The sequence below is a fragment of the Cetorhinus maximus genome, chromosome 11 (assembly GCF_964194155.1).
Source record: "Cetorhinus maximus chromosome 11, sCetMax3.hap1.1, whole genome shotgun sequence".
Classification (NCBI taxonomy): domain Eukaryota; kingdom Metazoa; phylum Chordata; class Chondrichthyes; order Lamniformes; family Cetorhinidae; genus Cetorhinus; species Cetorhinus maximus.
Window position 1 is genome coordinate 44513730 of NC_135889.1, and position 15241 is coordinate 44528970.

Sequence of the window (15241 nt, forward strand, 5' to 3'; positions counted from 1 at the left end):
ATCAATATTGGTAACATCACTATTTAATTATATCATTATACACATATGTATATTTTTAGCAAAAAGCTCATTTAAGCTGCCACAAACAATTAACAAGCTTTTCTTTACCCACTTGGCCCACAACGTTCAGTAAAACAGCATTCGCTCTCAGTAAAGGTTGCAGTTTAACTATACACCATATGAGCTTACTGTAAAACATAAATGCATAAGAATCGAAGAACATAAAAGAGGTAACAGATCCTTTTCTATTGTTTTGTGCATATTGAAATCATTTTGGAGAGTTAGTGGACAGTCTGGTTAGTTGATTGACAATGTAGAGGAAAGATTTGGTCCCTTAAATCTGTTGCACTTCATTATTAGCACCAATTAATACATATGATTTGCTTTAATTGAATTTATTCAACCTTATTTGCTGTTTACACTGCATCTTATGTCAACAAGCCTTTGGCTTAGTGCTAGTATTCCTGAGTTCCAAATAGAAGGTTCCAGACAGTCTTGATGAATGCAGATTGGAACTCTGGCTCTGAACTCTGGTTTGAAAACCGGAGGGAATATTTGTGCCTGGTGTGTGACGGTGGCCCCTATTCATCGTATAAATTATAGGAGTCTATAAAAGCTTCTCGCCATATAGGACTACCCTATGGCTGATATAAACATGGTTATGCTTTGGTCTATCTCTTAATCAGCCTGCAAATCCTTCCACTGCTTCACACTATTCTCCAAAGAAAAAATGTGAAGAAACAAACACAGCAGCTACTGCATTTTATCTTAGAAGCCTAACGTGGGATCAAAGTCTGAATCTGCAGAATTGTCCCAGTTATACTGCATAATCTCAACAAGGTATTTATACAATTCCTTTAGCTACAAGTGCAAGTAATATCTTAAAAGGATAATAGTTAAAATAATTCCCTTTTAGTTCAGTGGGAAAGTGCACTGAATGGTGCAGCACTGAGCTACACAGACCAGGCAGATCCCAGGTTCAATCCCTGGCCTGTGCTGAGTGAGCTGGTCTCAGTCAGGGTAGGTATAGGGGTGCTGCAATTGGGAAGTGTCTCATGGCTAAGGAGGAGTGAACCAAAAATCAGCCAGGCCTCTGATCCCAATTGTTCTCCACCTGTAGGAAACATGTTTCAATTTGCACAGCATGAGTCTTGCCCCCAAGGTGGAGCTTGTTTGCCTACAAAGCAGTGATTTCATTTCAAAAGGCAATTCCTCATGTGAACTGCTTTCAACTATTTTAACATGGTAAGATTCTATATAAAATCCAAGCATTATTATTTTATGCTTACATTAAAGTGAAATTAAAATGCATAAATTGATGAAAATATTCTGAAGCACAATATATTCATAGGACAAAATATGTATTAAAAGGGAGTAGTTCAATCCATATGTCAAGGTGTTCCAGGCTGGAAGTGAGAAAAGGTCTGATTCAGACAGCTTTTAAATTGAATGGACGTTGGCACACTTTAATTTGATCTATTTAATTGGCACTTTTTAATTTGGAATTAATCTGAATCGTCAGGTATAGTTTATATATAGTCTGTGAGCTTACTGACCTGAGTGTGAATTTGAAAATAAAATATTGACAGTATATTTTTTTACCATAAATAATGAAGTGGTCTAGCCCTCTAGACTGTTTTTGATTTACATCCAGTGCTGGGTGATTTTATAGAGCCTGCAAGAGTGGGAAATGTGGCATGCGGGGTGACTGAATTAGGTGGGAGCCGAATTTTTGATTTCCTGATGGCTGGTTGAGATGCAGAGGTCCAGTCAATGGCTTCTTTGTGGTGTGTCGAGCCTCATGCCGTCTTGTGGCGCTTTCTCAATTGCAATACATTTGCATGCTATGAATACTCATTAGGGTAAAACTTTTAACAATTACATCCTACCTTCAAAATAAAGTCAGTGGCGCACAGAATCTCATGGCACCCAGTTCACATTCATTTAAAGGTGTCGTGCAGCTGTCGGCTTTGTGCAGTTGCGTCGGAGGTCAGCAGTTTTTCTTGTTGATCTCTGCAAGATAAGGGAGGGGAGCAGGAAAGTGGCAGCTTGCATGGGAACTCAGTACTGGCAAGGGTGAGCCAGTAGTGAGGAGGGGAGTGGTGTGGAGTGGGGTCAAGGGCATGGTGCAGTGGAAGAGAGGTCAAAGGGAGGACATAGGGTGGGGCATGGAGGAGTAGAAGAGGGAAGGACCTGGTGCCTTGGGGGTGTGGGAAAGGTCAGTCAAGGTAAGAAAATGAGGGGCCTAAAGCCCAATGTCAGTATTGTCACATGTGAAAGGATGTTGACTGGCAGAATCCTTACAGGGCTTTCGGTTCACCTACAATATTTCAATTGTCTCCGCTGAGAGTGATCTCAGGCAATGTCCTTTACAATTCAGAGAAAAGGGGGTCATCTGAGTCTGCAAGTTCAACCATGTCCCACAGAGTGGCGAGTACAACACTGCACACTAACATGAACATTCAATGAAGAGTGAATGCAAAAACACATCATTGTTTCTTCCACTATAAAGAAATGTCCCTAACTCCCCTGTAACCATCAATGCATTCCAACAATGAGGTATGCCAGTGTATTTAATTCTCTGACTAAGCTAATCTCAACAAATAACAATTATGTCAACATGAATAAAGTGAAACCAATGTAACGTGAAATATTTACAAGTGAAATTTAAATTTGAAAAACATCTTTGTTATCTCAATAAGCCTTATGTTAATGACAATGGAGATGGGCAGGAAAGTCTTGGCCATGATGCAGAGTCTCCCTGTTTGACCAGGAGGCTCTTTTATAACTCACCCGTAGCTGCAGCATTGTCAACTGACAGCGGGTTTCACCATTGAAAAGCTTCCCTCACTGCATGATTACATCTCTCCTGTGCACGCCGCCTACACTTTAAATTTTAATTGTAATTGCACGGAGACCATGAAAAAGCGAGATAGTGGAAGTGGCACCCACTTCCCATTCCGCCATTGGGAACAGTGCGCCATGGTTAGAATTCCACTCAGTGTCTGAGTTTCACTGGAATATATATATAATACATTTATAGCATTTATAGTGTTCATGGCTGCACAGTAGTTAAATATGTCATCTTACGATCTTAAAGTTTAGTCTCCATGCCAGTGTTCTTGATTTTTGTTTAACACTATATAATGTCTCTTTAAATTTCATACTGTGAACCTGACTCTATAATGCAAGATTACCTTTGGTTTTATTCTATTGCTGACTGAAGCATGAGGTCCAAACATGATGCATGTACTGTACTGTATTTGTAATGCATTTTAACGCATTACCTACCCTTTTAAATGGAAAGGCAATTTAAAAATGTAACTGTTATCAGAGGTTTACTTTAGAAATGATGCTCATAATGGTATTCAAATGCTTGGGACACCTGTAAGCTACCAAGCCCCCTTTATTGGCCCATCTGTCAACCCCAGTGGCCCCGTTCACTGGTGTATTATAGATCAGCTCAGGAAGTTCGTCTAAATTACCATCTTTCCTTCTTTTCAGGCATTCTCTAAAGTCTACCATTCCTCCTCCCAAAGACCTCAATATAGCATGAGGTGCACAGCAGTCCCATTTGAAAGTGGTGTCCTCAGACAAAAGATAGACACTGACAAAGCCTTGCACAGCACAGAGGCTCTTATAGCCAGCACCAGCTGCATAGTATAACCGCAGCACGGACAATGCCGCCTTGATACTTTCATTTTCACTTGTACTAATGACAGCTGACAAATTATCGTCTCCAGGTTGCAGGTCTTCATCCTGCCTTGGATCTTTGCACACATCATCAGTTGGTTCAGAAGTAGCATTTACATCCTGATTTTGCAGTGAACATATGTTGATATCTTTATAAGAAAGCCCCCAGAAGTACTGTCCTCTCCATCTGAGAAGAAAGGTGATAATATTAAATGAAGATTTGTCATTTTTACCCATTTATATAGAAAAAGTACATTGGAACAGGAGAGCACCATTCAGTCCCTTGAGCCTGTTCTGCCATTCAGTTAGATCATGGCTGATCTCTATCTTAACATCATTTATCCTCCTTGGTTCTGTATCCCTTAGCACCCTTGCCTAACAAAAATGGTAGTACCAAGTGTCCAAAATTACCAGATGAAGCATTTGTTTTGAATGTTTTTCACAGTAGCTTTTGCAACTACATAGATATGTTTTATAAATTTTGCAGAAGTATTTCAGTCTGTATGGCATTAATTTTTCTGTGTGGAGAGAGACTAGACACCCATTATTTCCAATTTGATAACATACATTATTGACTCCACAACACTATCTAATGATGTAATTTCACACAAATTGCATCATGTCTTATAATATTTGGCAAATAATAAAAGATAATTAGCACTTTGCAGTCAGGAGGGCCTCCCTTTACTGATCTTACAATAAAAACTTGCATTTATGTAAAACTTTTAATGTGGGCTAACGTCCCAAGTTGCTTCACAGAAGCACAATCAAGAAGGTTATACATTAAGTCAAAAAAGAATCAGAAGAGGTGCCCAAAAACGTGTCAAAGAGGTAGGTAGAGTGTCTTGAAGAAGGAGAGAAGTGAAAGGGTTTTGATAGGAAACGTCAGAGCATGAAACCTAGGCAACCAAAGGCAAAGGGGTGGGTGGGTGAGGTGATGGGAAGGCGAAAGGTGGTTGGTGTGTTTGTAGAGCTGGCGGAGATTACAGAATTGGGGAGTGGCAAAACAGAGATGAGGTTAATATGCAATAATGAAAATTTTAAGCTTGAGCCATTGGAGAACCCGGAGCCAATAATGAGAGGCGTGATTGATGACTTGGTATGGGATAAGATTTGGCCAGTTTGTGGAGAGTTGGGGAAGTTTGTGAGAGGATGTAAAACATTACAAAGTCGAGTCTGCATGTGATAAAACATGCTTGAGGTGTTCAGCTGCAGATGAGATAGGGCAGAGACAGCTGATATTACAGAAATGGAACTAAGTAGTCTTTGTGGTGAAGAATTTATGGGGCACAAGCATAGCTCAGGGTCAAATATGATGCTAACATTGCAAACAGTCTGGTTCAGCCTGAGGCAATGGCTGGAGATACGACTGGTGGCGAGTGTATGAAATCTGTGGTTGGGTTGAAGACAGTGGATTTGGTCTTCCCAGTGCTTAACTGTAGATGAGGAAGAGGAAGCAGGAAATGTGGACCTTCATTTAACTCCAGAGGTAATGGGACAGGGGCAGGAAGGTAAGTTACTTTTGGAGTTGATGTGGCTATGATCTGATAGGTAAGATGGAACCAATTAAAAGCAGGCTCATGAGCTGGACCAGTGGAGGGGGGGCAATCAAGGAAGGTGGAGTTAAAGGTTGCAGGGCCATCAATCAGGCCAAGGAGGGATAATACACCACAGCTTGAGAGGATTTTATTTGTGTCAATGCTCAGCACCATTTAGTGCAGTGGTAAGAGTGGAAACTTGATTGGAGAGATTCACAGACAGAGATGACGGAAAGATTGCCATCAAATTGCGAGGCTACAATATGTCCAAGGTCCATGAAGAAGAAAGAGAAATTGGAGATGATGGGGTGATCTGTAAGAACAGATGGAGTGTGTATTTTTGAGAGTGGGGTGATAATGGTGATTTTTGATAAGAGCGGCTGTACCTGAGGAAAGGGGACTATTTACAATGCCAGCTGGCATGGGAGTCAGGACATGAAGTTATGTGTCAGCAGCTTGGGGTGAATAGGGTGAAGGGAGATGGATTTTATGGATGAGATGAGCTTAGAGAAAGTATGATGGGAGACAGCAGAGAAAGTAGAGACAGATGTGAGTTCAGGGCTAGAATGGCAAGGGGAATGGGGGAAAGCAGCAGAGTTAGATGAATGGATCATCTGACAGTTGCTTGTAACTGCTGTTGAAGTCAAAGGTAGAGAAGGCAGAAGAGAGGAGTTAAGGAGACAGTTGGTAGAGAACAGAAGATACAAGAGTTAACTTTACATTACAGAATGATCCTGGAGTATTAGAAAAGCAGAACTGGTTCTCTTTCCACATATACAGCCACACCTGCTGACTATTTCCTGTATTTTCTGTTTTCATTTCAGATTTCCAACATCTGTAGCTTTTTGCTTTTGAGTCTATTGACCTCTGACTTGAACATCCTCCATGTGTATCCACAGGTCTCTGGCGTAGAGAATTCCAAAGATTCACAAGCTTTTGAGTGAAGAAGTTTCTCCTCACCTCAGCTCTGCGACACTGTACTGGATTCCCAAGCCAGGGGAAACACTTTCTTAGCATCCACCCTGTTAAGCCTTTAAGTTAAGTGCCAGTTCCACTGAGGTTACAGACCTGAAGAGTTAACTCTGGTTCTGTCCCCACAGATGCCGTCAGACCTGCTGAGTATTTCCAGCATCTTCAACGTTTGTGTCAGAGGTTCACAGGTTTTTGGGCACCAAGAGAATAAAGGGATGTGGGGATAGTGCAGGAAGGTGGAGTTGAGGTAGAAGATCAGCCATGATCTTGTTGAATGGCAGAGTAGGCTTGAAGGGCTAAATAGCCTAATGCTGCTTCTAATGTTCTCCCAGGTTTAACAACGGTCTGACTGGACCACATCATGTGCTATCAGGCCTTACTTTGCTCTGGCAAAACCATTCAATGCTGCTTCTTTTGTCCACTACCACTTAATTAATAAATTAACTAATTAATTCCTTGGATTTAGAAGAGGAAGTAAAGGGAGGGAGAGTCAGAATTTAGTCACTCAGTGAATCTCTCCTGCAATAGCTCGTATGTCATTATGCAGTAGCATTGACCGAGACCAGAGAGCTGTACTCCAGCCATCATCTTGGGTGGGTAGATGCTTTGGAAGCAGTTGGGGGGAAGGGGGTGGAAATCAAGAAAACTTTAAATATATTGTGATGTTTCCTACCCAAAAAACACCACTGTTAAATATTAGTATTGGCTTCATAAAAACACTTGGGCCTGTTACGTATAACATGAATGTGTGTGGGGTTGAGGGGAGGGTGTAAGTGTGGGAGTGCATACATGAGTGTGTGCATCTGTGTATATATTGACAAACTATCTTAAAGATTATGCCCAACACTACTTCTTGAATAGTTTAAAATTTAGGAACGGCAATGGAGTCAGATGTCCAGCTTGCTAAAAATAACATGAAGGAAATACAAACTGCTGTACTTAGTAATGACCTCCTGATACAGGTGCTACTGCTGTTGCCGAGTCAGTTATCTCTGCTCAGTTAACCTATAATGATGGGTTATGCACTAGATGATATCTAATTATTTTACAAGAGCACCATCTACAGTCCTTAGGTCCACAGAACAGGCTGCCAGCATGTGTTGGACTTTGGATTTATTCTGTCACTTACGTCTCTTAAGCAGTACATGTTTCATATGGTGCTCAACACTCCTTGTCAGAATGTCATTTTATTCTGTCCACTATACCCTGCCTTTGAATTCTGCATGTCTCCATTTGCCCACTTCTTAACTTTTTTTCGATTTCACATGGATCTAACCTGTAAGGAACTGTTTAAGGCAGAGTGGGAAATAGAGGAAAGGATTTACAGAGGACATTCTGGTCTGAGGCACTGAAAGATTCTCCAATGAATGGTTGAGAGAAGGGAGGAGAAGATGAAAAAAAAACAGAACCAGGGTACCGGAGGGTGCAAAAGAGGTTGTAAGGCTGAAGTATTGGTGGTAGAATGAGGCGATGTCTTGGAAGAATTTGTAGATAAGGATAAGGATCTTAAATTTAATAGGTTGGTGGTGGGAATTGGGGGTGGGGGCGAGAGATGATGGGAGAGTGCAACTTAGTGCAAACAGACGTGGATGGTGGAGTTGTGGACATGTTGGAGGTTGGAATGCTGTTGAGGGAAGCATCTGAGAAACTGATCAGTTTTCCAGATCTCCATTTCGACTTTGTGTCTGGCAGCCAGTCCAGGGTGGTCCTGGTTATGAGATAAATGGTAGAGAGATAAATCTGGGTTCCGTCAGCAATACACAGGAAAGCTGGGCATGCAGAGGTCAGTACATAAATAGGGAAGAGGAGGGAAAGGTTGGATCATTGTGGAACATTGGAGGTGACTATGCATGGTTAGGAAGAAAAGCCATTTTTAGTGATGCGCTGGCTGCATTAGAACATAAGAGTAATCAGGTCGAACTTTTGAGAAGTGGGGTGACGATGGTGGTTTTTGAAAGAGTGCCAAAGGATGTTGTTGAACATTATTTTAATTGAAAGATCAAAAGTTGGAATGGCAGGGGGAGCAGACCAATGTGAGTGAGGAGCTGGAGGGTTGCCAGGGCAAGGCAGAAGCTGGTTGTGACTGAGCAATGATGGTCTCAATCTTTGAGATGAGATTCATCTCCTCACTCTTGCTGTTGGAAGTGAGAGTGGAGGGTGTGAAACAAGGGGGTTGGAGGGGGTGTAAATTAATGGATTTTTCCTTACCCTCCAGAACGATCATGAATTTGGCTGTAGAGTGGGAAATAGCACGGTGATTGATGTGGTCAAGCCAGATCTAATGTTTAAGGACAAGATTGGCTGATTGGTGCTACAACCTTCAGGTTTGAAGGGACCTCAGTAGGCAACTGATACGATCAGATCACCCCCACCCCCGATTTGAAGTTAATGGAAAGTAAAACAAGCGGCCAATCTGATGTCAGTTTTTCACTGAGCTGGTTAAGTTAAAATTACCCTTGTGCCTCTTGGCAATTTACTTAGAAACCTAAAAAAAACCCACATTTGTTCATTCTTTCTGTCATCATTTGGTAAGCAGATTTTTTGGGAGTATTTTCCTACATGTGAACTTCATTATTAACTTAGGTGTCTCATTGAAAAGCTTCTATGCTCAATATCGGACTTTGAGGTTGGTATGCCAGTACTATTACACAGTTAACATATAATGCTAGACTCCATCTATTATATTTTTACCTGAGACTATCTGGGTCTCGGGTTACAAATGGCTGGTTGATGACACCCATTATGGGGAGCCCAGAACTTCTGTTATACACTCCGATCAGAATGGTTACACACTGGAGTCCTTTGCAGTAAATTCCATCTTTAGGCTTTTCATCAGCATATCCTTGGATGTACTGAAATGTTGAATCTGAAGAGATAAGAACATTTGTGTAAAAGAAACAAGAAACTTTGTTGTCACACACGTTGGAAAGTAAAACTGACAATGAAAGATAGTCTATTGCATAAGGAAAAATGGGATACAGCATTTAACAACTAATATATTGTTCTTAAAAAATGAGTGGTATTTACACAGAAATTTTCTTTGGCAGGATGACAGGAGTTGTTAATACCTCCAGAATGGCCTTCACTCATTTCATGCTTTCTTATGAACTTGAAAGCCCTTTTACTCTTTGTCATGGAGTGGCAGGTTCATAATCATGATTTCCTATCTGGAAAATTCTTTATTGACAGGAAGGTGAGGCCACAGATGGAGGTGATACACTTCTACACTGAAAAGTAGGGGAAGTCGAAGGTTGGTTTACTCCAGGCCCTAAATTGCAGCCTTGTACCACTGTATCACCCAGAGAATAAAATATTTCACAAGAAGACTGAAGGGGGATGCAGAGAAACATATATAAAAACAGTTGAAAATAAATTGCTAAAAACATGCACATTTTATTTGATTTTTGTAATTTAGCTTTCCGATTGCTGGGGCTGAATTTTGGGGCAACTCGAAGGTGGGGGTGGGAGCTGAAAATATCAGTGCCGGACAGGGTGTCAATTTCAAGGCATCGATCCTGGTGCTGGCAATAATCAGCACAGCAAGGGGATAGTGGGACATTAAGAGTTTGTTGCAGGGAGAGGGTGGATTATTTAAAGAATTGCATGGGTTTCGGAAGCTGACAGTTTCTGATCAACTGAGAGGAGGTGGGTATGCAGTGTAGTGTCAGTCATGGCTGCCCAAGGGCAATACTCCAGCCTCATATGAGAGCTGGCAGGGCAATGTTTGCAGGGAGGGCGGTGCTAGGTACTTGATAAGTTGGTACCCTTAGCGCTGTGCAGGTGGCAGAGATAATGGGCGCAGTGCAAGGACATCGAACGGGGTCATCACCCACCAGGCATTGTGGGGGCAGAAGAGGAGGTGACAAGGCTGCCAATCACAATAGGATGGCCACCGGTCTAAAAGGAAGGCTGCAGCTGGCAATGGGGGCACTACAGTCACATTTTGGGGCCTAAGATGACGAGGAGCAACACCTTCCACTGGAAGGGTGGAACCTCGAGCATCAGGAGGGCACAGGAGGTGAAAGAGGGGCTGAAAGGCAAGGGAGGCTATACTCCCAACACAGAGTCTACCTTGGAAATGACTGACACCCAGTGCCACTGGAGACTGCGACTCTCCAGGCAGATAGTTACTGACATCCGTGCCTTCATCACTGAAGAGCTGTGAGAGAGAGGAGCACTGCTCGCCATGTCCTGCCAGTGGCTTCCAAAGTTGCTGTGGCCTTAAAGTTCTTCATTTTTGGTTCCTTCCAAGGATCAGCTGTGGATCTTAGTGGCATCTTACAAATGGCTGTACACCACTGCAACTCATTAGACAATGATGCTCTCTTTGCCAGATCTGGACAACACATTCATCTGATGATGGACAGGCTTCTCAGGTGGAGTAGGCACTGGGTTTCACCTCCTGCACTGGATTCCTCTAGGTGCAAGGCATCATCGATTGTACCCATGTGGCCATCAAGGCACCCAGTGACCACCCACTCAGATTCATCAACAGGAAGGGCTTCCATTCCATCAACATCCAACTGCCCTGAGCCCACAAGAGCTACCTCTATGAGTGCCCTCACTTTCCTGACAGCTGCCATGAATCCTTCATCCTCTGCCAGCCCAGGCTGCCTCAGATCTTCATTCCAACCCACAAAGTATATAGACACATCCTAGGGAAAAATAGGATACCCCTTAAAGTCATGGTTACTCATCGCTCTACAGGAGCCCCACACAGAGCTGATACACCCAATGCCACTTGCTCAGTAAAACAAGTACCGAGTAGGCTATTGGGCTTCTGAAGATGCAATTATGGTGTCTGGACCAGCCGGGTGGTACCCTCCAATACCCTAGTGCAAGGGGCTTATTCATTGTGGTGTTCTGCTGTGTTCTCCGTAACATGGTGCTCCAGAGAGGTGTGGACCTTGAGTTCAATGAGACCCTGGAGGGAGGCAACTCACTGGGGAACAAGCAGGAAGTAAGAGAGGAGCGGCAAGAGCAAATGGAGAGAAATGGCGCTGAACAGAGAAGTATCGCTGCTGCACAACAAGGTTGCCTCCTCCTGCCACCCTCTGGGAAGAGGACCTCCTCCTCTCCCTCACAGCCTTCAGCATTACCTTGAGGTTGGCATTAATGAAGTAAAGGGTTGTCCTGCCCGTAACCAGGCCTCTGGCTCCCTAGTGGCATCTCGCTTTCTTCTGCTGCTGTGGACGTCTTCGGCACAAACTGCAGATCTCCCCGTCAGGATAATGAGCAGCCTCAGTGACGGCAGCCACGGGGGGTCTAAAATGAGTCCCACACTCCATCTGACCCACCTCCATTCCTGCCCCCACTAGCTCGAAGTGGACAAGAAACCCATCGCCATCCCAATTAAAGGCTCGCCTCTCGAAAATCTGAACTTTAATCCATTTCCACCGGAGGCTGGTTTCTGACCCAAAACAGAGCTGATTCCTGTTTCCTACTGGCAAAAATTCAGTCCCCTATTACGCTGCTTCTAGGATGAGAGCTAGCTTCCTTTGGATACTATCAGTGCTATTATTAAGCCGAGGACTTTTCTATGATCAATGTCGTCCACACATCATTTAATCTAAACTGAAGTGTGCACAGCAAGTTTCCTGTACTGAATTTTCCACACCACAGACTGGAATCCTCTCATGCTATTGTCCACTTGATCTGACAGCTCAGCTGAGCAAACACAGGAAAAGTTAAAAGCAAAAAACTGCGGATGCTGGAAATCCAAAACAAAAATATCTGGAAAAATTCAGCAGGTCTGGCAGCATCTGCAGAGGAGCACAGTTAACGTTTCGAGTCCGTATGACTCTTCAACAGAACAGGAAAAGTTGCCCTTTAGGGATTCCAGACTTCAAATGTCAGCTGAGGCCAAAGTTCAAACAATCTATCAGAGACAGGGTTTGACTATTTACCACTCACACTCCTTGGCTAACGATTTTACATATTAAAACTTAATCGTAAAATTAGCTTCACAAAAACATAAAAAAATAAAATTTTATTGTAAAGTTAGCTTCACAAAGATATAAAAAGATAAAAATAAAAAATAAAATTTTATTGGAAAGTTAGCTTCACAAAGACGTAAATATGGTGCTTAGAAGCATAAAGTCAGTGACGATCAATGCAATCAGTATCTCAATGCAAGCATTCACTGGTGAAATGGCCATTTTAAAGGGGAGGCTGTGAATATGGGTCAGATATAAAGCTAGTGTGCTGCAGGGAAAGCTAACTAACAGAATTTTCTTAAATCTACAAATTTAAGTTTGAACAACATGCACCATAAGATACGAGGCTGAATTTGCTATTGTCAGCTTTCATAGTCACTTTCAGTTCGAACATTTAACAACTGTGAGGCATGCCATAAACAAAATACAAAGAAGCTATGTCAGTAATTGTGGGAAAACTCATATTCATATCAATAATTTAAAAAAATTACAGTAAAGTTATTGATTAACTAGAACATTGCAGATCCACTGAGAGGATTTAGGTAAGTGCTACCAGCTCAGAAAAAGGTTATGCCAGAAGCATGTTTCTGTTTGCTTTCTGGCTCTCTTCATTTGCAAACTTCGTGCCATTAAACAAAATTATCTTAGTTAGCTTTCACCTTCACCTGTCGTGCTCTTGTGTCCAATAAAATCCTTACTCTCTCACACCCTGGTTGTTCCCTCTGGTATGGCTCCCATTTCCACTTCCTCATTTAAGATGTGTAGACTTGAAAGCATACCTGGTGCACAATTAGCTCAGCCATCCAACACCATATCTAACTGGGCCGCATCAAGTGCTATTGGGCCATACTATACTTATCTAAAGCTTGTCCTCTGTTGTCCAGTGGGATTGCCCTCGCTTGGTTCCACTCTTATCTATCTGATTGTATCCAGAAGATCTCCAGCAATAGCTGGAACCCCCAAAGGTTTTTCCTTGGCTCCCTGTTCTATCTCACTGCTTGGTGACATAATTTGAAGATACAGCATTTGTTTCCACATATATGGTGATAACACCCAGCTCTACCCCTTTATCATGCTCATCTACCCTTCAGTTGCCCATGTATGGTCAGATTTTTTGTCAGAGGTCCAGTTCTGGATGACCACAACTCCCTTCTGTTGAACATTGGGAAGACTAAAGCCATCGGGCAGAATTTTCCACTCTGGAGACTAAGTGGTGGCAGGCAAACATGCACGACCTTCCGCTTTTCAGCTCATTAATCATGCATAAACAAGGAGCTCATCAAATTTTGTGGCGGGGTGGACAAGAAGTCGCCTGCTCCACCGTTACATTATGGGGGTTGAAGGTCCTGGTGCCATCTTTAAAGGGCACCCAGACACGCATTCACTCAACGTAGGCCAGGAGCTCTGCAATACTCCTCCAGAGTCCTTGAGACGAAAGCTTGTACAGAAGAAGCTTGCAGATGTGAGCAACCACACCCCAGGCATTGTCTTTCGCTCATCCCGAGACAACAGCACCGCCAGTGAAACACCCATGGTCGGGCCAATGCTCACCATTGCAGTGGCCCATATTTGCCAGCCTCTTGACCTTATAGAGGCCCACTGCCTCTTCCTGCTCAGGCCCTTGCTCCTCATGGTCTTGTGACAACTGGTGATGGGCCCTTCATTTCCTCAACTGGAAGAAAGACATTACCAAGGCAGGGTTGTCTGCAGACTGCATCATCGATGCCTCAGTGCATATGTGAATGAATTGAAGTGATGCATTTAGTGAGCATGCCCTTTACAGGTTTCCCTTCATCTCAAAGCCAGCAGGCAAGTGCTAAATCCTTCACCTGGCCTCATCTAGACAAGCACATCCATGCCCACCCCTCCTAGGTAAAGGACATTCTGGAGGACCAGAGATGGGTGTTCCTCCCATTCGTACATTAAAGTGTATGGAGACATTGCTCTTTGACTAGGATGATGAGAGCCATGTGCAAGAAGCCTCACATGGACACTTTTCCACTTGAGTCCACCACCCTCGGAACTTTATAGAGAGACCATCGCCTTGGCAGCATAGGAGACCAACCACATGATTCCTTGTCAGGTGTGACCATTCACCTGGGAAGACGGGGGTTTGGAGTCGCGAGCTGGCTGCCGTCTACCAGCCGTGCCCCTTGGAAGCATTCCACCTCCCTCCCTTCCTTCATCCCTACCTCTGGCTGCAGCCAATGGAAAATGGCACAGAATGAACGGTAGCTCCATTCCTTGTTGGGATTTCGAGGTTATGAGACCCATGACTCAGTAACAAACCTGCTGCCAGGTGGGCTTCACCATAGAGGGAAGATCACAATTGAACATTGTTGTCATCCAGTTTCCTCATGATTATTAGAGTCGGTTAATTGTTCTGACCTTCAACTCCACCCACCTGAAAAGACCCTCCTCCTACTTTGAGGCATTGCAGTTTTACATCGAATGGAAAGATGGCATGTATAGCCTTCCAGACACACTCCACCGCCTTCTTCCCTCCCCGTCACCCACCAACTTCCACCCATCATCATAGACCCACTCACTATGACCTTTCATCTCTCATCTGTTACCCTTGAGCCTCCCCCTCCACATGCCATTCCTCCCATCAGAGCTGACACCTGTTACCATTCCCATGCCCACCCAAACCCCACCATTCCTGTTATCCGAGCTACCTGTCTTGTGCCCCTCCGTGACCCACCCCATGATAACTTCACCTGCTAAACTCACACCCAAGACCTGCCACCCTACCACATCCGACTTCACCCTCTGACTGTGACTGTTCCTTCCTACCACTGGTACCCTAGGTTTGCGCCCCCCCCAGGACCCCATCATCAACTCCACCGACCCCACCCTCTAAGACACTATCCCCCTTTCCCAGACAATCTCCTGCCTGCCATCCCTGGATAATTCCCTCACCTCCCCCCATAAGCTTGCCTCCCCTGTCCAGCCTTGGGACTGCCTGTGATACACGCACCCAAATTGTGACCCTCTTGAAGGCAGGTGAAAGCAGCATCTACATGCCTCGAAATTGTTGATGAAGAGAAGTTCGCTAGGTGCATGCCAGTCATGTAGAGTCACGAAACAGGCCATTCTAAT

At 43.7% G+C, this 15241-nt stretch overlaps 1 protein-coding gene across 2 annotated transcripts in view; it reads right to left on the reverse strand.

The window, feature by feature from the left end:
* Positions 1–5: 5 nt before the first annotated feature.
* LOC144686547 (inositol polyphosphate 1-phosphatase-like) overlaps positions 6–15241 on the reverse strand; it is a 70505-nt gene continuing 55269 nt past the window's right edge. For both annotated transcript variants that reach the window (XM_078551874.1, XM_078551875.1), the window contains 2 exons: positions 8895–9069; positions 6–3880 (listed from right to left, as the gene is read on the reverse strand). In XM_078551874.1, the coding sequence (XP_078408000.1) occupies positions 3331–3880; positions 8895–9069 (725 nt within the window). In that variant the 3' untranslated portion in view covers positions 6–3330. The remainder of the gene's footprint in view (positions 3881–8894; positions 9070–15241) is intronic.